Below are 27,434 nucleotides of genomic sequence, written 5' to 3' on the forward strand. Positions count from 1 at the left end.
GTACAGTATTTCTGCCAATGTGAAAGCAAATTACTTGTAATATCCCCGAAAGAAAATACCAACTAAATAAAAGGTAATCGCCGAAATAATGAGAAGTTTCACAGAGATTTTTCCAATGGTGTTGGTATTTTGGCAGTGTGAAAGCAAATTACAAGAACTTTCTCAACTGTGGCAGAGCAGTTGGGCGCGAATGCTGTGACCTCACCTGCTAATCCGATCACACTGCGCATGCTCGTAACTTTGATAACTTAACCCGAACGGATGTGTTGGGGGTTGAATGCGGCAAATAGTTATCGGGTATATTTTAGCCCGAACAAGTTCTTGTAATTTAACGGGTACTATGGTGTTTGAGGCGGTCTGAATATACCTATTGATATTTCTCATTAGCAACTGAATTTTCACAGATTGGGGTCTGCAAATTGTACAGTAATTCTCTCCCCACTATACCTGAAGACTTTCATCATACCCTAACAAGGTCGTAAAGCCATATTATCCATTCTAGAGACAGATCATTGGGGGTAAGGTACACTGTAGCCACTGTGAAATCATGCATAAATGCGGAGCTTGGACTGACTATTGTGCTACTGTTTCCTAAAATCTGTAGAATGTACATGAAATAAGTTTACCCGGGTGGTAAAATCAATAGAAATAAAGTTAGATATACACATTTCATACTTAAGATGTGAATTAGAACTTCATATTTATCATAGAAATACAGTATTATTTTATTGGCCTCTGTCCAGGATCTATTTCATAAACATTAACAATACTTAGGATAACTTTACCAGGTACCTGTATGGTAACTACCATGGAATCCTTGATTGTGATTGGCTGCTGAGCCATCTTACCATAGAAGTTTACCATATAGTGGTTCAGTTACCATAATTATAAAGAGGTGATCATGCATTGTCGGTTTAAATGATGGTTTACGACCTTTTGCCCCTGAATTGGATACACTCGGAACCCTTTATGTTATAGAGTTTGGCCAATTCGCTTTCATTGGGCTACAACATTTCACAATTTCTTTTGAAGTGTTCTAGCCTAACAAAGGAGTCCTGCTTTATTGTAAAACATTGAAAACAAATTGTCCCAAACTCTAATATAACTCTGATAATTGCATCATTGTGGGCTGTTTTTTATGTTTGAAATATGTAGTGTATAAACTGTGTATACGTGACCAATTCAGCCATTTGGCTGTGACTCATGTTTTTAATAAACCTTGAATTGAATTATGAAACCGGAGATGTGATGATAACCCATGTAGTCCATATGAAACGGCAAAAAAAAAACACAATAGAAATCCTTAAGCTGTGCAATTCCCAGTCAAGCCTCAATTATTACTATGCACCGTCTCCTGATGTATTGTTCATTGACCATGATAAGGCAATAGTAGGGGGCACAGATGGTTTTGGTTATTATGAAAGTGCATGCAGTATGCCCAAGGACTCTGGTTAAATGTCTTCTTTAGGTTATAACAGTGGAATGATCACTCTGTACTTTTTAAAGAATACTTTTTGAAAATTAACAGGTATATATTTTTTTTGGTATGCTTCCAAAAGTTAGGTCTACATGTAATTGAAAGACCTTGGCCAGGTACACAAAGGTTAGCGATTAATTGCTATTAAATTTGAAAGAACAATTTTGATTGGTTCCTAGTTGGTCTACTGACCAAAATGTGCATGCCATGATGGTCTTGATAACCCATTTCATTTAGTGATTAATCTCAAACCGTTGTTTTATGGGGGCCCAGTAGTTTAACTTCAGAGACCCCACATAAGACAACAACATGATATTGAAAGATAAAACAACCAGAAAACAAACAAACAAAGAGCTTTTGAAATTCAAGACCAGTCATCACTAGTTGTATTAAAAGTAAAGTTCCTTGATACATGCAGGCAAAGTAAATGTCAGTCCATATGTACATGGTCAACAAGTTATTTGATTAGGGTCCATTTTATCAATCTAACAAATAAGGCACTGTTTATATTGAGATACATGTATCTTAATACTGTCTTCTAATGAGATAACTGTAACACATGTGATTTATGTACATGTACGTGTTGATAAGGATAACAATTGAAGATAACATTTGCTTTTAATTACAGTTTTAACATTTAGATAATGAATGAGATGATCTCTAATAGCAGGCCTAATATCTCATGAATGACGTGGCTTGTCAGCATAGACAGGAAATATCAGCCCCTCTTAGAACAGCTTCTCAATGAGCATCCCTTAATTAGGCTGCTACATTCAAGTTACAGGAAGTTTTTTGCTCCCCCCCCCGTATATATGGGCAAAGAACAGGGTAGCCCTTTCAATTATAAAAACTGCTCGACCTAGGGGCCCTATTGGCTCCTGTATCAACACAGATTAAAACACATAACAAAACAATAATACGCAGTAATCAACAAAATGAACGTAATAATCAATGAGAAAAAAAAGTAATACAAAAAAAAGTGAATCAAAATCACTAATAAAATAATAACAACATTAAGTACTCATGGAAATCTTAAAAAACATCTGTGTGAGGGAGGTCAATTTGTAGTGTTTTTAAAATGAATCAAGTGAGTTTAAGTCGGAGAGAAGGGGATAATGCGTTCCATTTGACAGAGCCTTGATAGCAAAATGATCTTTAATAGTATTCGGTTCGGGGTTTTTCAATATACATGTATTAAAAGGGGACAGTTAGTTGAATATCTAGTTTGGAAATTTTATTGTTCAATGGCGCACAAAATCCTGAATATAATTTGGGGTTTTATTACTCATCACTTGGTACATCCATATTTTGAATTGGTACTGAACTCTATCTAGGTGGTTTCAAACCGCCTCGATCACAAGAATCCCCGTTAAATTACGAGAACTTTTTTAGGCTGAAAAATACCCATTAATTATTCCTGCATTCACACCGCCCTGAAACATACCCTTCGGGATAAGTTCCTGAAGTTACGAGCATGCGCAGTATGGTCTGATAAGCAGCAAGGCGCGAAATTCAAAATCACTAGCCCAGCAGCAACCCATGCACGGCGCCGCACCCAACGACACGCTGGGCTAAAAGTTCCCGTAATTTGCTTTCAGACCGCCAAAATACCCACGACCTTAGAAAAATCCCCGCGAAAGTTCTCGCAATTTCGCCAAGTACCTACTATTTATCGGGTATTTTCTTTCGGGGATATTACACGTAGTTTGCTTTCACACCGCCAAAATACCTGGTATTTTCTGATCGGGGTAAATTTCCCGATCAGAGAATACCTGGAACTGGCGAACTTCGAGGCGGTCTGAAACCACCTAGTGTGAAGGATTGCCATCCTAAAGAGGACAAAAATGTAATTCGAGAAGTCAAATAATGTGCATTAAATATCAGACAAGCATAGCAGTTTTGAAGCTTTTGTAATTTATCAAGATGGCGCTTTGCTGAACAGCCCCATAAATTTATCCCATAATCAATATGTGATAATTAATATCAAACTATCAGATAGCAATTTTAGAATTCTTTTTGGTACCGGTTAATAAAATCCAATGCGTTTATGGTTATATCTCAATATTTAGAGACAATTTTCGATATGTGAACCGCTCTTTAGACAGTATTCAAATATAACACCAAGATATTTAGATTCATTTACAACCTCTATAACACTATCTCTATAGGTCAAACAAACGGTTTTATTTTTATTTTATTGTTCCTCAAAAATTAGACAAAAAATAATAATTCAAAATTAAATCACATTATTGACTTTTGCTTAAATAACAAACCATATATTTTTGTGTATTTATTGTTCAGTTTGCTTGTATTTTTACATACTGTACTGTCTGTACAAACTATAAGTTTCTGTATTTTTACATAAAAAACCCCCAATGAATTATTAATTTATTGTTATTGTATCAGTTGTGAGTTAGCATTTTATAAATGTTAAACTTATTTTCTTAATAAGGTGATTCATGATTTGTGTCTTTATAAGTAGGTCAACCTTTGTATGATTATATTATTTCTTTTGATTTATTTTTTGGAAATTGAGGATTGTTGTTTTACTGGTAGTTGTTTTTGTTGCACTGCTCATTGTTGATTGTTACCATTATCGTCATTGTTTGATGGTAATCTGTGGGTGTGTTTACATCTGTGACAGTATCAATGCCCATATTAAAAACATTTCTTCTGCATTGTTTTATAGTGATATGGAGAGGGTTCGAGAAGGTCTCGGTGACAAGATCGCTGTATGCTTTCAGTTTCTATCCCAGTTTGCAACAGGTACATCTATATCTTTGGAGATTTTATTGTTTATACTAAACATTTTGAAAATATTATCTGAGCGAGCCCAGCTCTCAAAAGGATAATATTTACTGTTTTGAAGTGGTTTTGTAAATGTTTCAAGTCCTTAATGGAGAAATCTAAATGGACAAAATAATAGCTTTTGTAGCCATCTAAAAACGGCAATATGGAAATATTTGCTATAAACAGCAATTAAATGAGAGATAAAATGGCATTGGTATTTTGGGGGCTACAATGTATTTCTGTCATTTTAAGGGCTAGTTTTTACGGGTAACAAGCAAAATTGCAATAAAAAGCAAAAATCATAATTCTGCCATAGTTAAAATATTTTTTTCTTCTAAATAATCTTTAATATTGTTTGTGACAGATCTTGAGGCGACTCTAGAAAGAATGGTAGCCCCAAAGCATGCATTTTGGGAGAATTGTAGGGGTCATTTTGGCTGCCATGAAGGCTCAATTGCCCATTGTCCTCATGTATTATTTACGCTGTATAAACTGCATGTACAGTTACTGTAGGAGACACTTATGCAGCTTCACTTTATTCTGAATGCTAGTAATTGAAATATGGTTAAAAAGAGAAACAAAAAATGTACTGATGAATTTTATACCATTCCAGTTCCTGAATAAAAGTTGTTTAACATGCGCCAATCATTATACACTGTAAGTTGCAATAGAGTCCTATGGTAACAACAAAATCACTATTTAAAATTGCAAATCGGCAACTAATTAATTCAGCAAATTAATTAATTTAGTTAGTAGATGAATTAATGAAAAGATTAATTTTGACTCGTTATTTTCATATTACATGTATATTTTTTGTTTTGAATAAAAAAGAAAAGAAAATCATTGATAGACGGAACCCATGCTAAGCATGGAAAGAAAAAATAAAGTGGCATTTTTATGAAATCACAATAATACCTTCTTCTGTTCCAGGTTTTGCCATTGGATTTTGGAAGAGTTGGGAGCTAACTCTTGTCATCATGTCACTGACGCCTCTTCTTGCTATAGCAGGTGGATTCATGGCCTACGTAAGTATGCTTTGTCTGTATATGATAGGGACTGTTTGGCTTCAACCCCCCTACCCCACTTTTTTAAGGAAACGTGTACTTAAATATGAAAATTTTGATTTTATGCATGTTCATCCCCCCATTTTCAAAAGTTATTCCTTCATAGCCCCTGTGTGATTATTTCTCTTGTCTAGCCTCACCTTACATGTAGTTTGGTTTGCATACCAAGCAACTACAAACTTGCAGGGATAATGCAATAATGCAAATTAGGCCGCCAAATTAACCAATGAGAAATCAGTTAAAATTGTCTAGGCCTGATGCAATAAGGTTGTATGTGCAAGGCAAAGTCTGTGAACTTTGCAATTTGATAAATCATACTCATGGGAAAGGGTTTTATAACTTTATTACTTTAGTATCAGTAATTAGTTTGAGTGTGTATTGTAGTGGGCAAACAACCCCTGTTGCTTATTTTTGCCACTTCCTTTTTGGTACACCGTACATTACATCCTTGAAAACTTTGAGCAGGGCAAAGTCCTGTAATTAGTTACTTTTTTTTCCTGTCGTATGAACCTGACTCTGGGTCTTGAGCAAGGGTTTCAAATAAGCTTGTATAAACAAAGAAGAAATACATCCATATGCCTACAAGATTTCTCCCAATGCCCCTTAACTTGTGGAATAATTCATCACCAGATATCATTACCGGTAATAGCACCTCTAGCAATTTCTTCTAATGCTCAGGTACTATGAAGTCTTTGTTACTGTGAGAGCCAGATGGATCATATTGAGAAAAAAATGTGTTAACTTGTTTATCATACTTGTAGAGTGTTCTAAGGATAATCTTGTATATATAATTGGTTTGGAATACCAGTGTGCACTCATTTACATGTACTATTGGAAACCCAATGGTGGTTAATGAGGAAATGGGCATTGTATGAGAAATAATACCGACCAGTGCAAATAAAAACATGTCTATGTATGTGCAATGGTGTGAACCAAACACTCAGAAGAGTTATGAAAGACACAAAGAATCGTTGTCAAAACTGAACTTTAAATCACCCAATATATGCATTTGTATTATGTATCCTTGTACTTGTATACATGGACGGATCAAAAGTCAACAGATAAAGTAGGCAGATAGAATTTTGTTTCTTCAAGACCTTTTCATGAAGAAATTGGTGAACAAAGTTCATTTCTAATGACTTATTATATACAGTACATGTATATACAATAAACTCAGTGTTGAAATTACATTATTTATTGGCACTTGATGTGGTATACATGTATGAGCCTGTATAGAGGTCAATTGACATAGTTTATGCATTGAATAGGGGGTCTGATAATTATGTTTAGACATGTTTTATTACAACATGAAATATATAATACAACTACATGTGTACAGTGCATGTACATCGGGGGGGGGGGGGGGGGGCACTCGGTATATAACGCGTGGTGGGTATGTGCCGCGGAGAGGACCCTCATTTTTACACTCAAATATCTGTTCCAAGGCATAGTATTTTTTGATCTTATCGAGAAAAAGAAAAAAGAAAGCTGTTCCAAAGCATAACATTTTCTTCTTAATATCGAGAAAAAAGAAGAAAGAAATCTGTTCCAAAGCTTTGCATATTTTTCGTTACGCTGTTCCGGCTGCATTGATTTGCTACAGTAAGCTGCATTTTTTGGTGATAAGTGGTCCGCTGAGCACTGTCCGACCATCACCTCTGCACGAGGCTAGCTGCATGCACGTATGCCCGTTCCATAGGGATGCATACGCACTTACACACAGGAGAACTGTTCCAAGGACCCCTGTTTTCACAAACATTACGTCAAACCCCCGTTTGGAGAAAGACCGCAGTTCAGATTGCAAACTGCGGTTCTATACCCCATTTTGCGTTTGTAAATCCCAAAATCATTTCCAAGACCAGGGGGCCGTTTCATAAAGCTGCTCGTAAGTTAAGAGCGACTTTAAGAACGACTGGTGATCCTTTCTCGCGCGCTAGATCTTCGCCAATGGTGTGTACCATTTACCGCAAGACAGGATCACCAGTCGCTCTTTATTTACGAACAGCTTTATGAAACACCCGCCTGATCAATCCCGCTAGGCCAGGTAATCCCCGCTGTCTCAATTTTACCTCCACAGGCCAGATTATGAGCGTTGAGCCAAGGACGAAATGATAAACAACAGCTGTGCTATTACGTAAGACTTCTCTGCCTGTAGTAGGACCTTCGGAATGAAATTATTGTATTCGATATTTAATCACGTTTTCAAATGCATATTGTATTCAGAAATCCAATGTTAGTCCATTTTCAAGTTCGAACGAAGAAAATCGACCTCGAAATAAGGAAAGTAAGTGAATTAAAATGACGGCATGCTTTGCTCGGGCTGTTGTGTTATCTTCGGACCGAGGTCAAGAAACAGGTGTTTTGATACTTAAATTGCTTGCTTGGGGCAGTTATGGTTTGTCGTACTTGGAGAAGAGAATTGATTGAGGGAAACTGGGGTAAAGTGTTTTCAAATGAAAGGTTTTCGTCATGAACATTTGTAGTTCCGAAGCCCGTTCCGAGGACCCTCGTTTTTGCAATAAGCCTGTTCCAAAGCCCCCGTTTATTTTGTCTCGAACGCGGCACATACCTACCACTTTTATGATCGAGTACCCCCCCCCCTGGGTTGTACATGTATACTTCTTTTCAATAGGGAAGTCTTAATAATACAAATCCTATTTGTGTGACATTGCAATGGAAGCACCTACATGTAGTGTAGGTTCCTTTCTTGGCTGCCCTGTGACAATATGAAGCAACTCTAATTTATTTCAAAATTGACTTGATTTTCATTTTGGAACATTTTGAGTGCTCCACATGATGCTAAAGGAATCACATACATGCACATGTAAACCCCAAATTGTAAAAAACAGACTTTCAAAAGCATTTTCACATAGAACAATGACACATTTTTCCTCATTTAACTCATTCCACAGAGTTGCTGCCTTTTGTCATTGTCTAACTTGCAGTAGTTCTTCATCTAAAAGCTGATTATTGTTTGATATTCTTTTTAAAGTCCACCCAAGCAAAAAGTTGATTTAAATAAAAAGAGAAAAATTCAACAAGCATAACACTGAAAATTTCATTAGAATCGGATGTAAAGTAAGAAAGTTATGATATAAATTTATCTTAATTTCACAAAACAGTTATATGCACATTCTGGTCAGTATGCAAATGAGGAGACTGATGATGTCATCCACTCACTATTTCTTTTGTATTTTATTATATGAAATATGAATTATTCTAATTTTCTCTTCATTGTCAAGTGAAACAGTGATTAATTCCTCCCTGAACATGAGGAATTAGCATTGTTAATAGTATACAAATAGCGAATAGGCATGAGTGTGATGGTGCGAGATTTCGCATGAGGTGAAAGAAAGATGCTCTAATCAACGAGGCATTAGCCGAGTTGAATAGAGCGTCTCTTTCTTTCACCGAATGCAAAATCTTGCACCATTGCACGAATAAGAAAATTCGCTATTTGTGTTGTGCAACGCCTCTGAATTTAGCAAAAATATAAAAAAAGAAGAGTTTTTCCCTGCAGTTATCTATGGAAAGGGAGCCAAAAAATGAAAGCGAAAAGCAAAATCCCACAAAGCGCACATGACCTTGGGCAGCATTTAGCCAGCAGGCTTATACGCGTATTGCACCTTCATTTTACTGAGCGCAATGAATCAAATCGTATTGTGACGTCACCTCCTAAAGCCGTGCAACGGTACATTTTGGACGGTACATATACATTTTGGATGGTACGTCTTATGTGCAACGGTACGAATGTTTGACATTCAGCCTCCCATTTGCTCGCGTACAACAAGCTAAGTAGGCGTTGTACAATACTATATGATTTAATCAACTTGGTTTTTATTGTCAAATCTTTAAAATATGAAATATTGTATAATTCAAACAATAAAAGACAAAAAAATAGTGAGTGATGGACATCATCGACTGACTCACTTGCATGACACTGAATTGTGCATACGTATCACCGTTTTGTGAAATATAAGCGAAACTTTAAAACGCCATAACTTTCTTATTTTACATCAGATTTTGATGAAATTTCCAGCATTATGCTAGTTTGATTTTTCTCTATTTATTCAAATCAACATTTTTCTGTGGTGGACTTGACCTTTAATTACCTTTTCTGCCAAAAAGGCCAAACTGATTTTGAATTCTTCATCTTTGTGAAGTTCACAAGTAATTTTGTCAGTCACAAAAAAAAAATTGGAGGAAGAAAAAGGGTCACGTGTACAAGAATTGAAAAAAAGAATATTGATGAAGGTAAAGATTGTGCAATGAATGTATGCTCAAGATAATTATGATGATGATTGACCCTTGATATTTGATGAATAATAAGATAAGTTAATTGCAGATAACCTTAGTTTGCCATACTGACCCAGTTGAACAATAAGAAACATATTTCTGAATCATGATCACCCGCATTGTCTATGATTAGTCACACTGTATTGCATAAAAGCAGGTCATACAATGACAAGGGGGGGGGGGGTAACTATCTCTTGATAGTTGAGTCGATAATAATAAATGCCTATTTGGAAGTGATAATCTGCTTTTTAAAAAAGTTTCTTGGCGGAAAATGCAACCATTTTTAGAATCCACAATTTGTTTTTATTTTTGTTTGTTTTTTATTCATTTATTTGTATTTTTATCATTATTATTATTATTATTTTTTTTTTTTTTTGGGGGGGGCAATGACCCATTCTACTAGTTGATCGTTTTTTTTTTTAAATACCCCTGTATGCGAACTTGTAAGATTTTTACTAACCGAATCCCACTAAAAAAATTACAGGCTTACTTATATAAGTTGTATAAAGTCAAGATAGTTTCATAATCTTCTTCTTTGAATGATTTTGTTTTTCTCATCAAGACATGGAAGAATTATTCTGTTACTTTATGGTACTTTTATCATTTAACATACAATAAATATTGTTTCAATTAAAGCCAGTTGATTCAATGTGTATGTACATGAACATATGTTCCAGTAAATCAGATGTGTGCAATAGTTACTAAATTGTAAATGGTATTACCCCACAGGGGGGCTTTCGGGTTTAATAATGATTGGTAATTTCAAATTAGATTTCATCAGCGTTTTAATGTATTGAATAATCAATCTCACATGTTCTTGTTTTTCAGTCGTTTGAGGGGAATGTGACTTGTCTACTTGTCTCATGCTTTGTGAAATATTGAACTATTTCATTTCAACTAATTTTGAGCTTACATACATGTACATGTATGTACTTCTAGCAAAATGAAAGTCTAAGCTTTTTTGGACATCATGTGAAAGAGAATGTTGTGAATATACATGTACATACATGATTACATGAAATGGTCAAGGTCTAATGTATTTGCTAAAAATCCCTGATACCAACTCAAATTTAATGAAACATGTTGGATAGAATTACAAACAGCATAATTGAAAATGAGAGAAAATTCATCATGCCTGTGGGATGGATTTATTTATAGATTATGCATACATATGTAGATGGTAGAGAATACCGTACTTTAAACATACAGTTATGTAATTCTCCTGCATTCTCAGTCAGTCATTCAGTGCAAGACAAGGCTCATTGGCTTATCCTGTTTAAAGATTAAATAGGTAATGAATTGATATTGTTTCCCTATGTCATTAAAGGTCAAGTCCACCACAGGAAACTGTTAATTTAAATAAATAGAGAAAAATCAAACTGACATAACGTTGAAAATTTCATCAAAATCGGATGTAAAATAAGAAAGTTATAACATTTTAAAGTTTCGCTTATTTGTCAAAAAACAGTGATATGTACAACTCCGTGACATGCAAATGAGACAGTTGATGATGTCCCTCACTCACTATTTTGTTTTTTATTGTTTGAATTATACAATATTTCATTTTTTACAAATTTGACAATATGGACCAACTTGACTGAACCATATAGTATTAAATAACGCTAATTCCATATGTTCAGGGAGGAATTATTGTTGTTTCACATGAAAATGAGGAAAAAATTAGAATATTTCATATAATAAGATACAAAAGAAATAGTGAGTGGATGATGTCATCAGTCTCCTCATTTGCATACCGACCAGGATGTGCATATAACTGTTTTGTGAAATTAAGCGAAACTTTAAAATGTCATAACTTTCTTAATATTTTACATGGTGGTGGTTGTGATGATTTTTACCTGATTGCTAACAAAGCATGAATACTTGTACACAAGAAACCAGAGGACCAAAGGTTTTAGGTCCTCTCCAAGGGACCTGGTAATGAGGATGTACATGTATGATTTACCATAGGTCACTAGCACACTAAGGGTGTCTTCAATTTCAGTTTCTAAATTTAAACGGCAACACAAATCATGATTGAAGATGTGATTACACATCGCGGATATAAAAGGATGTGTTCAATGTCCTCCATTCCCGGTTGTAAAAGTAAAGTTACGTCATTCAAATCATGACTCCGAGGAAAATTTAAATGTTTAAAATGATGCGTTTGTAAACGCGATCAGCTCAGATTTTCCGACCTTCAGCATCGCAAATGCTACATTTACACGATTGAGTTTTGAAACGTTTTAAATTTGCTCTCGCCATGGAAGCCTTCACAATCAGGTGCCAGAATAAGCCAGTTCGTAGTTCCTTTCTGCGCATGATCAATAGATTTTGCGCATGATCAGAGGAAGGTCAATGGTACTAAAGTGACACGGTGGTTTAAAACCTAATGAGATATGCACCAACTTTGTTGTCCTGATTATTCATGTATTCTTTGAATTGTGTTTTTCATTTACATCCACAAAAAACAACAAACAACAAATGAACGACTGGTATACAGTTTGCCAAGTACTTTGTGCAACATGCTGTAATATGCATTCAAAGTAGAAATGCAACGAATACCTTCATAGAGTGTTCATTGGTGTGCTATTCTAGTCACCTGGTTTATTCAATTTTTTCATCCTGCTATGTAAGGCATGCTTACGTAATATCTTGCTTGAAGTAACCAAGAACTGGTCTATTGACCTTTCTTGTGATGGGTCAAACTGCGCTCTAAAACTTCGCTAATAAAAGATTTATAAAGACGATCGACAAATAGTCAGCTTTATTTTTTTCGACACTGAACTGTGCATCAGTGATCGTGTTCTGTAAATGAGTTTTCAATCATGATTCACGTTGCTGTTTAAATTTGAAAATCAACATTGAACACACCCTAAGTGGGAATGGAACCTTGGTCACTTGAATATAGAACCCCCGCTCTACCGACGGCTACACTATTATGAAATAATTGCCACCTGAATTTCCTTGTTTTCTTCTTTATTCTTATATCATTGGTGCTTCTCCAACAGTTGATAACATCATTCTCCAAAGCAGAGCAGGAGGCCTATGCCAAGGCTGGAAGTGTTTCTGAAGAGGTTTTGGCTTGCATTAGGACTGTCATAGCATTTGGAGGGGAACACAAAGAAATTAAGAGGTACATGCACAATACACCATTGTTTAGCAGTACTCTTCTAAAAACAAATTTAATTAAAAAAGTTCAAGAATATCTAATATTTTCATTAAGACATCAGAAATGCGAAACAAATTCACGAGTAATGCAGTTTTTGAAGTGCCAACAGTTAAGTTCTTTTATAATATTTTCATTTATATTGTAGATGATATGGGTTTTTATCTCACTATCAATTTGATGGAATGAGATAAGATCTGTGTGGTCCAAAGAAGATTTGTGGATTGCTGAGATAATGCCATTTTAATAATTTGCAGCGCCCTACAAACATCCGTACATAGCCCATAAATATTGAATGTTATAATTATGACAATAATTATGGTTGTTATTATTATTTATTAGTAACATATTTTTTAATCATTCGTTTTATATTTACTATTGATAGTTTATATTATTATTGTTATTATCATAATCAATGTTATCATGTAGAATGTTATTTTACTATTAAACAAAATTGAATTAAACTTAAATACAGTATAATAATTACAGTAATATTATATATATATATATATATATATATATATATATATATATATATATATATATATATATATTGTTAGATTGTTATATAACCCTAACCCTTTAGAACCCTAACCCTGTTATATTGTTATATCATAATCAATGTTATAATCAATATTGTTATATCATAATCAATGTCATAATCAATACATATATTGTTATTATCATAATCAATGTTATCATGTAGAATGTTATTTTACTATTAGACAAAATTGAATTAAACTTAAATACAGTATAATTATATATATATGTATATATATATATATATATAAAAATATATATATATGATATAAATATACATCGTTATGAATCATTTATTCCTTATTTGCCATCTAGATATGAGAAAGAGTTGGAAGGTGCAAAGAAGATTGGAATAAAGAAAGGAGTCATCACGGCCTTTGGTCTTGGTCTAACTTTCTTTATCATGTTCTCAGCGTATGCATTAGCTTTCTGGTAGGTCAAGGGTCAAATCAGTAGTGCAGGGGTAGTTCAAACCCCCCTAAATTTGTTTGATACCCAACCCCCTGAGAATGTTGTTAAAGACCTTTTTTTTTGGGGGGGGGGGGGTCATATGGAGTTCCATATACTTGAGATTGATCAGATTGGCCATAACTCTTTGTAAAACGGGGCCCTAGCGAACTACTTCTGGGTCAAATTTCACCTTTTAAAATTAGTTAGAATTCTAAAGTCCCAATAGATTGAACTTGGGCAGTTTCACCTGTAGGCCGACTTTGTTTCCAATAGGGAAGTTCCTGGTGTGTGATTTGAAATCCTCCAAATTGTTTTGGCAAGAATACAATGACTTGACCCTTGTTTCCCGAGCAACTACATTTACATCCTTGAAACATAATGTAGTGTTGATTTCAATCCTTTTTTCCAGGAAAAATTACATCAATGTTTTCTGTAATTCTCTGACACAAGGAAGCAAGTTGCATACATCAACAAAGCTTGAGCTTGTTAAAAATGTATTTATATGAACATTGCAGATTAATTTCTTCTTCCATGCAAAATTTCATAGTGATAGAAAAACACTGATTCTTGAGTGTTTCACTAAGAGCTATTAAGTGTGATTGAAGGTCATGCTTAAATTGATGCACACACATGATAAGGAATGCTCAATCTTATTGATTAACACGCAGTTGCATGCACCTTTTCAGTTTTATCTGATATGCGGCATTGCATCACATACCATGTACACAATTGGAAGATTTGGACTCACGCTTTTGGATTGGGCTTTCATTTTGATGCCTAAGAAAACTGGGGGAGGGGGGGGGGTGGGGACTTACATGTATTCAGGCCCCCTTAAGATCTCGGCTTTCGATCATGCGATCGCGACGAAATTTGTACACGCATTACCCATGGCATAATCTACGAACAATCTCACTGCTAATTAATTATACTAATTTATGAGTTAAAATAAATCAAAAGTTTGCTTTAATTAACTAAGTAATGCCCCTAAAATGCTAATTTTTGGTTCACACACTCTTTATAGGATTTTGATCAAATGTATTTAAAAAAAATTCAATATCACATTTATTTTGTTATGTATTTTATTGTTTTTAAATTTTATATGTATTTCAGTGTTTTGTCACCTTTTGTTTGTTATTGTTTTTTCAGTGGAAATTTTCAGTGACTTTATTTTTACCATAAACAAGATGAAATTATTTGATTTTAAATCAGTAAAAAGAAAGATATTGATAAACTTATGAATTTTGGCTTAAAACAATAATTGCATTGGATTTGTACACAAATTCATGTTTTTGAGCAATTTTGGGTCTGCATGCACTTACAAAATGTTGCGTGAAACTTGAAAGTAAAAAGTCAGCGAGCGACGCGGTCAACAAATTTTGCGCGGCAGATGCATCGCGCAAAATGTTAAGGGGGTTAAATCAGCCCCCCAGTCTTATTAGGGTTAAATCTTTGTGAAACATAGATATGACTTGTTAAAACAGATTTATTGGCATTTGTGTATTTAAATGACAAACACATTTTCCTCTTTTATTGGAAATTAGCCCTATGTTACTTGCATCCTTTTGTCAAAGAAGTGCATCATTCGAGTTCTTGATTCATATTTAGTCTTTTAAGGGGATTTCATGTGTACTTTGTAGGACAAAATTGTCTGGAGGATTTTTTTAAATAAAGGGAAGACCCCCAAGGTGCAGTTCTAATCCTTCCTTGTAATTGTAATGTTGAACTGTCACTGTGGTTGACTCCTATTTCCCATCGGCTACATCCTTGATAGACTTAATATATAGTAAAAGGATGTGTGTTTAGTGATTTTTATTCATGTGTTTTTTTTACTCTTCTATTATCATTTTTATTTATTCATTTTTTTTTTTTTTTTTTTGGGGGGGGGCTAGGTGAGGGGAAATGGGAAGTCAAATGTTACCACATTGTCTTGTAAAAAAGATTAAGATTAAATGATTGTTATTCAGGCATGATTTTTATTAACCCTGAAAGAAATGTTCTATTGTTCTTGCATATCTTGCGAATGGGTCAAACTGTACATTGTTGCCCTAAAATGTTATTCTAACATACATTAAAAATGAATTATCAATATATGAAATAACTCCCTCACAAGCAGCCTTATACTTGAATGAACATCATACTCCACACGCTGTCTTATTCTGTGAATCCCTTTCCTAAGTTCCTCATTGGGTCAAGTAATTTTATGGGAATTCTATTTGATTATGTCCACAAATTACAGGTGTACATAATTTCAAAGCTTTGAGAAATCTTTTTCAACCTGTATAGAATTAAAAATGAATTATTGGACTTATATTGTGAGATTTTAACTGGCAGTGAATTAGTCATACATGTATGTATCCTTGTAGGTCTATGTTTTGTATGCATATGTACATTGTAGGAGAGAGTACATGTACACCTTGTAGATTGTAAAATACAACATAATTTTTACTCACCCCTCCCCCCTCCAGGTATGGGCCTAAGATGGTCAGCGAAGGTCGTCTAACTGGAGGAGAGGTCATGACCGTCTTTTTCTGTATCATGATTGGTTCGTTCTCAATCGGGAACATGATCCCGCCTCTCAGCACTGTTGCAACGGCAAGGGGAGCGGCCGTGATGCTCTTTGATGTTATCGATGAGGTGAGTCAGCATTGGTTGGGTTAGTTTGGGTGCAACATCAATGTCATTGTTATCAATTGTAAGTCAATTTAAGTCCAAAATCATTTCAATCAAGAAAACATAAAAGATGAATAAAAATATGTGGATGAATAATGGAATATTGAAGAATGGATAAATGAAAAAATAAAGAGAGAAACCAAATGTTTTTTCATTCATGCAATGACCTGGATGAATGAATGGATGAGTCGATAAGTGGTTGAATAAATGAGTGAATGAGTAAATGAGTGAGTGGATGAATGAATTAGTGAAATAATGGAGGAATGAATAGATTAATGAACAAGTGAATAGATGGGTGAAAGATGAATGAATTATATAATATATGAATGAAGTAACAAATAAATTTATGAATAAATAATAAATACATAGATGAATAAATAAATGAATAGATAAAGGAAATGAATAATTAATTAGATAGTCAAGAAATTGAATGATTGATAAAGAAATGAATGATTATAAAACAAATCGTTAAATGAATGAATAAATGGTTGAATGTATGAATAAATAAATAAATTTATAATAGAAATAATGAATAAATGTATTCATTTTTATTCCGTCATCATCACAGGAGCCTGTAATCGATATGCGCTCCGAGGAAGGTCTAAAACCCAACACCATTACAGGGAACATTGACTTTGAAAAGGTTGAATTCACGTACCCATCTCGACCTGATGTACCCGTCTTGAAGGGTATAAGTCTGAGCGTTAAGACAGGACAGACTGTCGCCCTCGTGGGTTCTAGCGGATGTGGGAAATCAACCACAGTCAATCTCTTGTTGAGGTTTTATGATATTCTTAGAGGAAGGGTAAGCGTTTTATTTTTACCCCACACTTATTCTCCTTGTACATGTATTTGTCCAATTTTATCCCCCACTAATTGATTTGTCACCTTTGTACAGAGTAAAAATTAGTTGATTAAGGCTTGGTCCCACTGCACTTATGGATGCAGAGAGGATGTAAAACGGAAAAGAATCTTGCCATCCGTTGGAAAAAGTTATGTGTCCGTTGTGTACTCTTTGCATATCCTACATGGGTCATACACTCTATAATTCATCGAGCATCTTTGATTTCATTGTTCACCCACTTTGTCCATTGTCTGGAGCGGATGAAAACGCTTGTTTGCTGTATCCATTATAAGTACATTTTGTATCCGTCGGCCAGTGGGACCAGGCCATTAGTAATCTAATGTTAAGAGGTTAGTTTCTATTTGGTCTTGAGGCTTCTATTTGAATAATTGGGGGGATTTTCTTTTAACTCTAATTGCTACTTGTTTATTGACATACAATTATGTGAATCATGAAGGAAATTGACCAGCTGTATTTTGATGCCTTAAGGGTGTTGTGTCAAATCAACGTTGGAATAACTGACTTTAGCACAACCCATGAGAGATATTTTTTTCATTAAAATAACCATGTGTGCTTATACTGCTAACATGTGTGGATCCATGATGTAACCCATGGATGTAAATGGCCGAGAGCTTCAATACTCACTCATTTCTTATTCTATTTTCCCTCTAGATATTAATCGATGGCAACGAAGTCCGCGACCTGAACCTTCGATGGCTTCGTCAACACATTGGTGTCGTGAGCCAGGAGCCGGTCCTGTTCAACTGTTCCATAGAAACCAACATCTCTTACGGACGTGATGGTGTCACTAAGGAAGAGATGGTGAATGCTGCTAAGATGGCCAATGCTCATGATTTCATTATGAAATTACCCAAGGTAAATGACTCATTATTGAATATTAAAATTCTTGTTTTTATTGATTTTCAAAAATTGTACATCATTCATCATTAAAAAATATTTATCAAGCTCTTCCCCCCCCCCCTGTAAAAGAGAGGCTAGAATTTAATACAACATACATGTTTGATGCACTTTTGCCACTCATAAGATTATACTGATCTTTCCGCCAAGTTGGACCACATTTCAAAAAGATGGGAGGGGGCTAATATATTTTGTGATGAATCTGCAATGCTAAAAGCACTCGCTGCAAGGTCCTAATTGAGTGTTATACTCGTGTGTTTACAAACAAATTTGTTTGTATATCTTTATTTCATCCTTATTTTCAGGGTTATGATACCATCGTTGGTGAGCGTGGAGCCCAGCTGTCTGGTGGTCAGAAGCAGAGAGTAGCCATCGCTAGAGCTCTGGTCAGTAACCCTAGTATTCTACTCCTGGACGAAGCTACTTCTGCTTTAGATAGCGAGAGTGAGAAGGTGGTCCAACAGGCCTTAGACAGGGTAGGTTGATGGATGGAGGGATGAATGGATGGATGGATGGATGGGTGGGTGGATGGATGGATGAATGGATGGATGGATGGATGGGTGAGTGGATGGATGGATGAATGGATGGACGGATGGATGGATGGGTGGGTGGGTGGATGGATGGATGGACGGACGGACGGACGGACGGACAGACGGACGTATGGATGGACAGACGGACAGACTGATGGATGGATGGACGGATGGGTGGGTGGGTGGATGGGTGGGTGGATGGATGGATGGACAGACGGACGTATGGATGGACGGACGGACGGACGGATGGATGGATGGATGGATGGACGACGGACGGATGGATGGGTGGGTGGGTGGTTGGATGGATGGATGGATGGATGGATGGAGGAGGTATAGAAGGATGGATAGATAGGTGGATGGGTGGATGCATGGAGGGAGGGGTGATTGAATGAATGAATTGATAGAGGGATTGGTGACTGAATGAATTAATGAATAGGTGCTTAAAACAAAATGCTCAAATTATTAAATCTACTCCTGGACGAAGCTACTTCTGCTTTAGATAGCGAGAGTGAGAAGGTGGTCCAACAGGCCTTAGACAGGGTAGGTTGATGGATGGAGGGATGAATGGATGGATGGATGGATGGGTGGGTGGATGGATGGATGAATGGATGGATGGATGGATGGGTGAGTGGATGGATGGATGAATGGATGGACGGATGGATGGATGGGCGGACGGGCGGACGGACGGACGGACGGACGGACGGGCGGGCGGGCGGGCGGGCGGGCGGGCGGGCGGGCGGGCGGACGGACGGACGGACGGACGGACGGACGGATGGATGGACGGACGGACGTATGGATGGACAGACGGACAGACTGATGGATGGATGGACGGATGGGTGGGTGGGTGGATGGGTGGGTGGATGGATGGATGGACAGACGGACGTATGGATGGACGGACGGACGGACGGATGGATGGATGGATGGACGACGGACGGATGGATGGGTGGGTGGGTGGTTGGATGGATGGATGGATGGATGGATGGAGGAGGTATAGAAGGATGGATAGATAGGTGGATGGGTGGATGCATGGAGGGAGGGGTGATTGAATGAATGAATTGATAGAGGGATTGGTGACTGAATGAATTAATGAATAGGTGCTTAAAACAAAATGCTCAAATTATTAAATCAATAAATAAATGAATAAATAAATAGGAAGAATAAATATGAATTTGATTAATAGATGAGGAATCAATGAATAAATAAATAAATTGATATATCGAATCAATAATTAATCCAAAGAAAGAATGAATAAATAAATAGCTAATTTTAACCCTTTCCACACTTTGCACCAATGCACACTTGGCGCCGTGCGAACTTTGCATTTCACACTCAAACAAACAATCCATTGTTTCCCTCCCTGAAAATAATTCAGTACAGAGGTGTTCATGGCCCAGCACACAAAGAATTAATAGATGAATAAATGAATTATTAATTGATTGAATAAATTAATAAGTGAGTGAATGAGTGGGCGAAAAATTCAACATTTGATTGATGGATGAGGAATGCATGATTAATCAATCAATCCAAATAATTGAATAAACTGTTCCACTGAACTCCTATTCCTGTAGGCCTCGGAGGGACGCACCACCATCGTCATCGCCCATCGCCTGTCAACCATCCAGAATGCCGACATCATCTACGCATTGAATGATGGGAAGGTGGTGGAGTTTGGAACCCACGCGGAGCTAATGAAAGCTGATGGAACCTACAAACAATTGGTAACCCTCCAGATGATAGGCACAGAGGAAGGAGAAGATGGTAAGAGAGAGGATACAAACAAAAAATTAAAAAGGGAAAATTAAAAAGCAGGGAATAATTAGTAGGGAATAAACAAAGTTGATAGCTTTTCTCCTATAACCGAAGTGCTAATCAAATTTTATCAGATAATTAATCAGGACATGATCTTTTTATCCTGTATAATTATATTATAATAAATGAATATTACATAAGTAATTTTCTTGACTATTTCTCCCCATTTTCCAAAGTCTGCTACACAAAAGGCCTTTCTTGTGGAAGATTTTTCATATAGGAATGTATAGAATGAAGTTGAGAGCTTTGTCGTATGGCCGAAAATGCTAGTCAAATTTGGTAAGCAAAATTATTCCCTGAGAAGGCCACCAAGTATTTCCAAGGACAAGAGGGATGGATAGGTAGGCCAGTCAAAGGCAGGGCATCCACAACATTGCCCCTTCATTGCATAACATTGTATATATTCAAAAGGTAAATGGAAAAGAGAAAATGTTTGATACTTTTTCAATGTAACAAATCGTCAATCCTGTATATAGTGAATTGTGAAATGCAGTTGACTTTTCCAGAGTATTCCACTTGTTTGAAAATTCACTTTAGAAAAAGATGATTGTTCCGGATTTTAAGAAAAAAAAACATAATTGCATAATACTTCAATACTATTTTTGTATGTTTTTTTAAATTGATTTTTGTTTGTTTTCTCTCCAGAAGAGGATGAAGAAGGAGACCTGAAACACCAGCCAAATAAGCTGGCTAGACAGCTCTCTCATCAGAAGTCTCGTCACATGTCAACAAGCAGTGATCAGGATAAAAAGAAAGATGAGACAGAAGAGGTATTAATGAATGGATTTTTTTTCATTCTAGGCCTGATAAAACAACACACTGCTGGGGATTGAACCTATGACCTTCCATTCATGAAGTTGGTGTTCTAACCACAGAGCTACCATCTCAAGGGGGGGGGGGGTGGACATTTTATATAGCTGTTCATGACCCATGACTGGTGACCATTTCTTGTGCTAAAATATATATCATTATGCAGCTGTAATAGCATCTAAGAACATGTTCCAGTCTTGCTTATTCAGGTTCAGTAAAGTATCATGACCGAATACAAATTTTGACTTGAATTTGTACTCGTTTTCTTTGGAGGAAGATGAAAAGGAGATCCTCAAAGGTAGCGGACATTGACATTCATGAGGTGGGTGCCGATAACCACTGAGCCACCATACCTAATGCAGTTAAGTAGGATATGAATGGATCCATTAAAGGACAAGCCCACCCCATCGAAAAACTGATTTGAATAGAAAGAGAAAATCAAACAAGCATAACACTTAAAATTTCATCAAAATCGGATGTAAAATAAAAAAGTTATGACATTTTAAAGTTTTGCTTCATTTCACAAAACATTTCAGTTAAATGCACATCATGTTCAGTATGCAAATGAGGGAACTGATGACATCACTCACTATTTCTTTTGTATTTTATTATATGAAATATGAAATATTTTGATTTTGTCATTGTCATGTGAAACAAATTTTCATTGCTCCCTGGACACATGGAATTCCATTATTTTATTATTTTGTGGTTCAAGCAAGGGGGTCCCAATTGTCAACTTCGTAAAAATTGAAATATTGTATAATTCAAACTATAAAAACGCAAAGAAATAGTGAATGAGTGACATCATCGACTCTCATTTGCATATCACTGAGTTGAGCATAGAACTGTTTTGTGAAAAATAAGCGAAACTTTAAAATGTCATAACTTTCAAATTTTCAGTGTTTTTCATGTTTAATTTTTCTCTATTTAAATTAACTATTTTCTTGGGTGGACTTGACCTTTAACCAATGATAATAATTGCACCTGTTTTCATGGGAGGAAGAAGAGGTCCCTAAAGCTAGCAGGAATTGAACCCATGACCTTCCTTTCTTGATTCAGGGTGCCTCTAACCACTGAGCCACAATGTGTGGTTCATTAGAGCATTATTCAAAGGAATACATTTTTGTTATTAAATTGAATTGTCCCTGTTTTCTTTCTAAGGAGGAAGAAGAGATTCCTAAAGCTAGTTACTGGGAGGTTCTGAAGCTGAACGCCCCTGAGTGGTATCTGATCGCCATCGGCTGTTTCTTTTCAGCCATTCTCGGAGTCACCATGCCGGTCTTTGCTATCCTTTTCAGTGAGATCATCAAGGTGAGAATGTAAAGTTATAATATTTTCTCCCTGTCTCATCATGATAACTCTGGTATTGACATGATACATATAGTCTACCATCAATATCATTCTCTTTCTCTTTCATTCTCCTTTTCTGCTTGTCTCTCCCTCTCTCTTTGTCTCACTCTCTCTTTCTATCTCTTGCTATCACTCTTGCACACTCTCACTGTTCTTCAGTCCCTCTTGTGCTCTGTCTCCGTTTTTGTGTGTCTCTCTCTCTGTCCCCTTCCCTCTCCCCCTCTCTTTCTCTCGCTCAACCAAAAAATTACACGGGGGCGGCGGGCGAATTCGCCCCGGAAAGTCCAAAAAGAGCCCCGGAAAAGGGCTAAAAACATTCACACGAGGGCGACTGCAAAACTCATAATCGCCCCCGTCAACTAGGCTTGGGAGCCAGCGCCGGGTAATCGAGTCTACCCGATTCTCAATGCCAGAGTCGGGGAGTCGACCCTGATCTCTGGAGACTCGAGTACCAAGCGGCGGCGGTTCTGAGATAAAGGGACTCGAGTCTTTGCCATGCTCTCTCATTCATGGACGAAAATCGGCCCCAGCGCCGACTCCAAGCACTGAGATAAAATAAATGTAGAATTTGGAGCCGAGGAGTCATATACTTCAAGCAGAACGTTTCTCTGCTTGTGTGCTTTAGGCTCAGTGTGACTGCATGTGTATGGGGATGCATCGTGTGCATTGTGTGTAGTGTGTATTTCTGTGTGTGTGACTGTAAAATGCCAGTAGAGACCACGTGCGCATGTGTTGAGCGACACTTGTGATTGTATCATGAACTGGGATTTGTGTGTGGATTGTGTGAGAAGTTTGGTGAAGGTGTAAGATTTTGGGCGACTTGATAGATGATTGCTCCCCCCCTCCCATTTATGTACACTCTCTAGCCCCATGTCGAGCTGCAGCCACCCATCTTGATCCTTCCCCCCAAAGCTTGTCTCTCCTCATTCCTTCTTTTCTTCCAAACTTTATTTCCCTATTATTCTTGTTAATTTCTCCTTTTACAAGTTGTAATTCACTACGAACTTCATTATAATTTTAATGAAGTGTTTATCACCTCTTGTTTGTTTTTAAATATTTTTATATCTCTGTTCAAAACAAGAGTCTTGTCTATCCCTTTAAAAAAAATCACGCTTTGATTTTTTTTTCTTTCATTCCAAAATCCCATTGATAACGTTTGCTTGCTAGTCTTAAATGGGAGTCTTGCCTTATTGGAATATTGGCAAGAAGTTAATAAAAAAAATGATGTTATTGTTCTGTCAGTAATAAAAGTAGAGATTCAACTATGGATAATTTTCAGTCATATTTCATTTAATCTTCGTTATTTTAATCCAAACATTCATTTTTTTTTCAATGATGTATTTCACCTTTGGCCAGTTCGCCATTTTCTTAAGTGACTGAAAACGTAGACTAGCCCCTTAATTCAGGGACATCAACCCTCGGCAATTTGTTTACATAACTTTCTTTGTCTCCGTCATGTATTGCACAATCTTGAGAAGCACATGTTTGGAAATCTGATATTCTTGCGGTGGTGGTGGGGGGGGGGGGAGGTACGAGATTGCCGCCCTTTTCATTCTGTTTTGGTTTGGCTGCCACATGGCCTCTCTCACTGTGTGGAGAAATTAGGTCAGGTAAAATTTGCAAAGACGTGGATAAGTTCATTTCAATTAGAGGCCGTGCAAGGCTAGGCATTCATGATGGATGATGGAAATTGCCAGTTTTGGTTCTGGTAGGCCTTTTTGTCATGAATCTGTGTAACTGATACGAACGCTTAAAGGGGAATCCAACCCAAATAAAAACTTGTTTTTATAAGAAAAAGAAAAATCAGACAAGTTGATAGGTGAAAGTTTGAACAATATTGGACAAACGACAAGAAAGTTATGAATTTTTAAAAGCTGTAAATATTGGTAATCACTATACCCATGGAGACTTCAAATTGGCCGCATATGGGATATCATAGTGATGTAAGGCAAGGACTACTCTTCCATGTACTCCAATACATATTATGGCTAAAATGTCATTTTTCCCAAAAGTTTTATTTCATGAGGACATAAAACAATATACTACCTGGGTTATATTTAGATTACTGCCCCAGGGGAAAGGGTACTTAGGAGAAAACCACAAATCCCTGATAATAAAGTACATGGCCTATGGGAAAGTTGTCCTTGCCCCTTGTCATAATTACTTACCTAGTTGCCAATTTGAAATCTACATACTATTAGTGATCTCAATTTTAAAGCAGCTATAACTTTCTTATTGCTTGTCCGATTTCTTTCAAATTTTCACCATTCTGTTTAATTTATTTTTCTCCTTCCCAACACAACATTTTATGGCCAAGGCTGGATTCCCCTTTAACAATTCAATGACCTTTATGACTTATATCATTATTTTGTATGAATAATTTTAAGTCTTTTTTAAAAAGTGTCATTTAAATAACTTTCAGTCAAATATGTACGAAGGATATTTGTTCAACTTCATAACATTTGCAGGTACCTGTATTGTATGATAAAATAAATTACCTCAGAATTGTACAAATTCAGAACTTTCTTTTTCTTTTACATTGTCTTTAGACACGAATACAGATCTTTCTAGATTAATTTGGCAAATGGGCTATAACACTAAATAGTAAACACGCAAAGCTCACGTCAACCAAGTATCAAACATTCAAACTTGGATTAATTCATGGAGGTTCTACCTCCATGATTTAATCTGAATAGGTCTGTATTAGGTCCATGAATCAACTCAGATATCGTTCAAGCATCAAAATCAATCTATCATCACAACACTAAAATCATAAACAATCACTTCGAAGAAACAATGCGAAGGTCAAACCAGGGAAGTGTTATACTTCCCTGGTATATGCTAGCTACCGTGTATATATATACACACACACCCTTACACACACACACACACAAACTCAAAAAAGCCACGAAATAGCTCCAGAAATTGTAGCCCTGGAAAGTGGAAAAAGAGCCCTGGAAAATGAAAAAGTAGCCCTGGAAAATTTTTAAGTTTCTCCAAAAAGAGCCCTGGAAAGAAAAAAAGTAATTTTTTGGTTGCTCTCGCTCTCTCTGTCTTTGGATGCCCCTCTACATCATCCAAAATTCTTGACTCCAGAAGAAGTATTTTATTTAGAAGTAGGGAAAACTAGCACACTCTCAATGTAGATGTGCATTAACTCTTCCAATGAAATTCACCTATTAACTTTAACATGTGATTTATCTCTGTGAGTTCTGGTTAATTTGTGTATATCATTAATAAGCCAAAGTACTATAAGAATTTACATTGCTGATTTAAATGTTCTGTATGCATTTAAGTTATGCCAGTGAAACCTTTCTATATATACGACTCAAGTAAGACAAGAAAACAGGTCTTTGAGCAGGTTATCTTTATTGACAGGTTCCTTTTTTACAAGGGTAACAAAGAATTTGGTCTTATGGGATGTTTTCCTATACATATGGTTGCTCAAGTAGGTTTGATTGTATGATGATTATTTGTTTTATTTTTCATACAGATCTTTAGTTTACCTGACGATGAGATGATAGAGCAAGCCGTGTTTTGGTCCTGTATGTTTGTAGCTCTGGGCGGGACCATGTTTGTTGGATATGCCGTCAGCATCACATGTCTTGCAATATCCGGAGAACAACTGACGATGCGGCTACGTAGTAAAGCATTCTCCACCATTCTCAGACAGGTTAGTTTCTCTTCATTTTGCTCCCTTTTTGTAATTCAGCCTTTGCTCCATCTCTCCCTCTTTCTTTTATTCAACAGATTTTTAAAAATACCTTTCATATCTTATTTCATTCACATATACCATTTCTCTTTCCTACATGTCTAGTTTTCTATATAGTGATATTTTCCGTGGCATGTATGCAAAATTTTAGTGACATGAAAATGGTATTGTATTACCAAACACGATTTGTTCTACTTGCGACAAGTTGTACATAAACATAAATCAAGAATTGGCTTTTATTATCATATTTTTTTTCTTCATTATTTCAGAAAAAAAAAATTGCCAGTGGATATATGCAAACATATTTTTTTCCACCTATTTTTGAACGTTTCTTTGAAATTTGCGTTCAAAGAATGTTGCATAGGTCGAAGTGAATGAGATTCTTAATTGTTATTGCTCATGTTTAGTGGTACGATCACTTGCTAAACCTTATACACAGAAAATATTTTATTTATTTATTTATTTATTCATTCATTCATTTATTTATTTATATATCCATCCATCCATCCATTTTTTTATTTCATTACAACCAATAAAACAAGGTGGAGTGTAGTCTGGTTCAGTCAATGAAAATGCTTTTCAACGGAGCCCTCCATCTTTACAAACAACTTGACAACTTTGAATAATTTTCCTTGCTTTTTACAGGACATTGCCTACTTTGACCAACCTACTCACAGCACTGGTGCCTTAGCTACACGTCTTTCTGCTGATGCTTCTAATGTGAAAGGGGTAAAAATTTTATCATTTTGGTTATGTTAGTCCAGGTTTTTCATGAAACTTTTATGAATTTGAATAGAACATTTAATTTTATGGAATTTGAATGAAACACAGAATTTAACAAAATCTCACAGAAAACACAATAACATACATGTAGGCCTAAAGTTTCAAATCAAGAAAAAATTAGTGAAAACCTTTAAAATCAGAGTAAATTTCAATAATAACAACAGAAAACCATCAGGTAAAAACTGCCATAGAAATGATACAAAAGACTGAAATATTATAATCTAA

At 36.0% G+C, this 27,434-nt stretch overlaps 1 protein-coding gene across 2 annotated transcripts in view; it reads left to right on the forward strand.

Moving 5' to 3' along the window:
- The window catches only part of LOC129276742 (ATP-dependent translocase ABCB1-like), a 52,987-nt gene that overhangs the window by 12,991 nt on the left and 12,562 nt on the right, over positions 1 to 27,434 (forward strand). For both annotated transcript variants that reach the window (XM_064109113.1, XM_054913146.2), the window contains 13 exons: positions 4,167 to 4,243; positions 5,198 to 5,292; positions 12,636 to 12,760; positions 13,649 to 13,765; positions 16,249 to 16,417; positions 17,022 to 17,258; positions 17,970 to 18,173; positions 18,521 to 18,691; positions 20,314 to 20,503; positions 21,200 to 21,324; positions 22,526 to 22,675; positions 26,208 to 26,387; positions 27,072 to 27,155. In XM_064109113.1, the coding sequence (XP_063965183.1) occupies positions 4,167 to 4,243; positions 5,198 to 5,292; positions 12,636 to 12,760; positions 13,649 to 13,765; positions 16,249 to 16,417; positions 17,022 to 17,258; positions 17,970 to 18,173; positions 18,521 to 18,691; positions 20,314 to 20,503; positions 21,200 to 21,324; positions 22,526 to 22,675; positions 26,208 to 26,387; positions 27,072 to 27,155 (1,924 nt within the window). The remainder of the gene's footprint in view (positions 1 to 4,166; positions 4,244 to 5,197; positions 5,293 to 12,635; positions 12,761 to 13,648; positions 13,766 to 16,248; positions 16,418 to 17,021; positions 17,259 to 17,969; positions 18,174 to 18,520; positions 18,692 to 20,313; positions 20,504 to 21,199; positions 21,325 to 22,525; positions 22,676 to 26,207; positions 26,388 to 27,071; positions 27,156 to 27,434) is intronic.

The sequence above is a fragment of the Lytechinus pictus genome, chromosome 14, assembly GCF_037042905.1.
Source record: "Lytechinus pictus isolate F3 Inbred chromosome 14, Lp3.0, whole genome shotgun sequence".
Taxonomy (NCBI): Eukaryota; Metazoa; Echinodermata; class Echinoidea; order Temnopleuroida; family Toxopneustidae; genus Lytechinus; species Lytechinus pictus.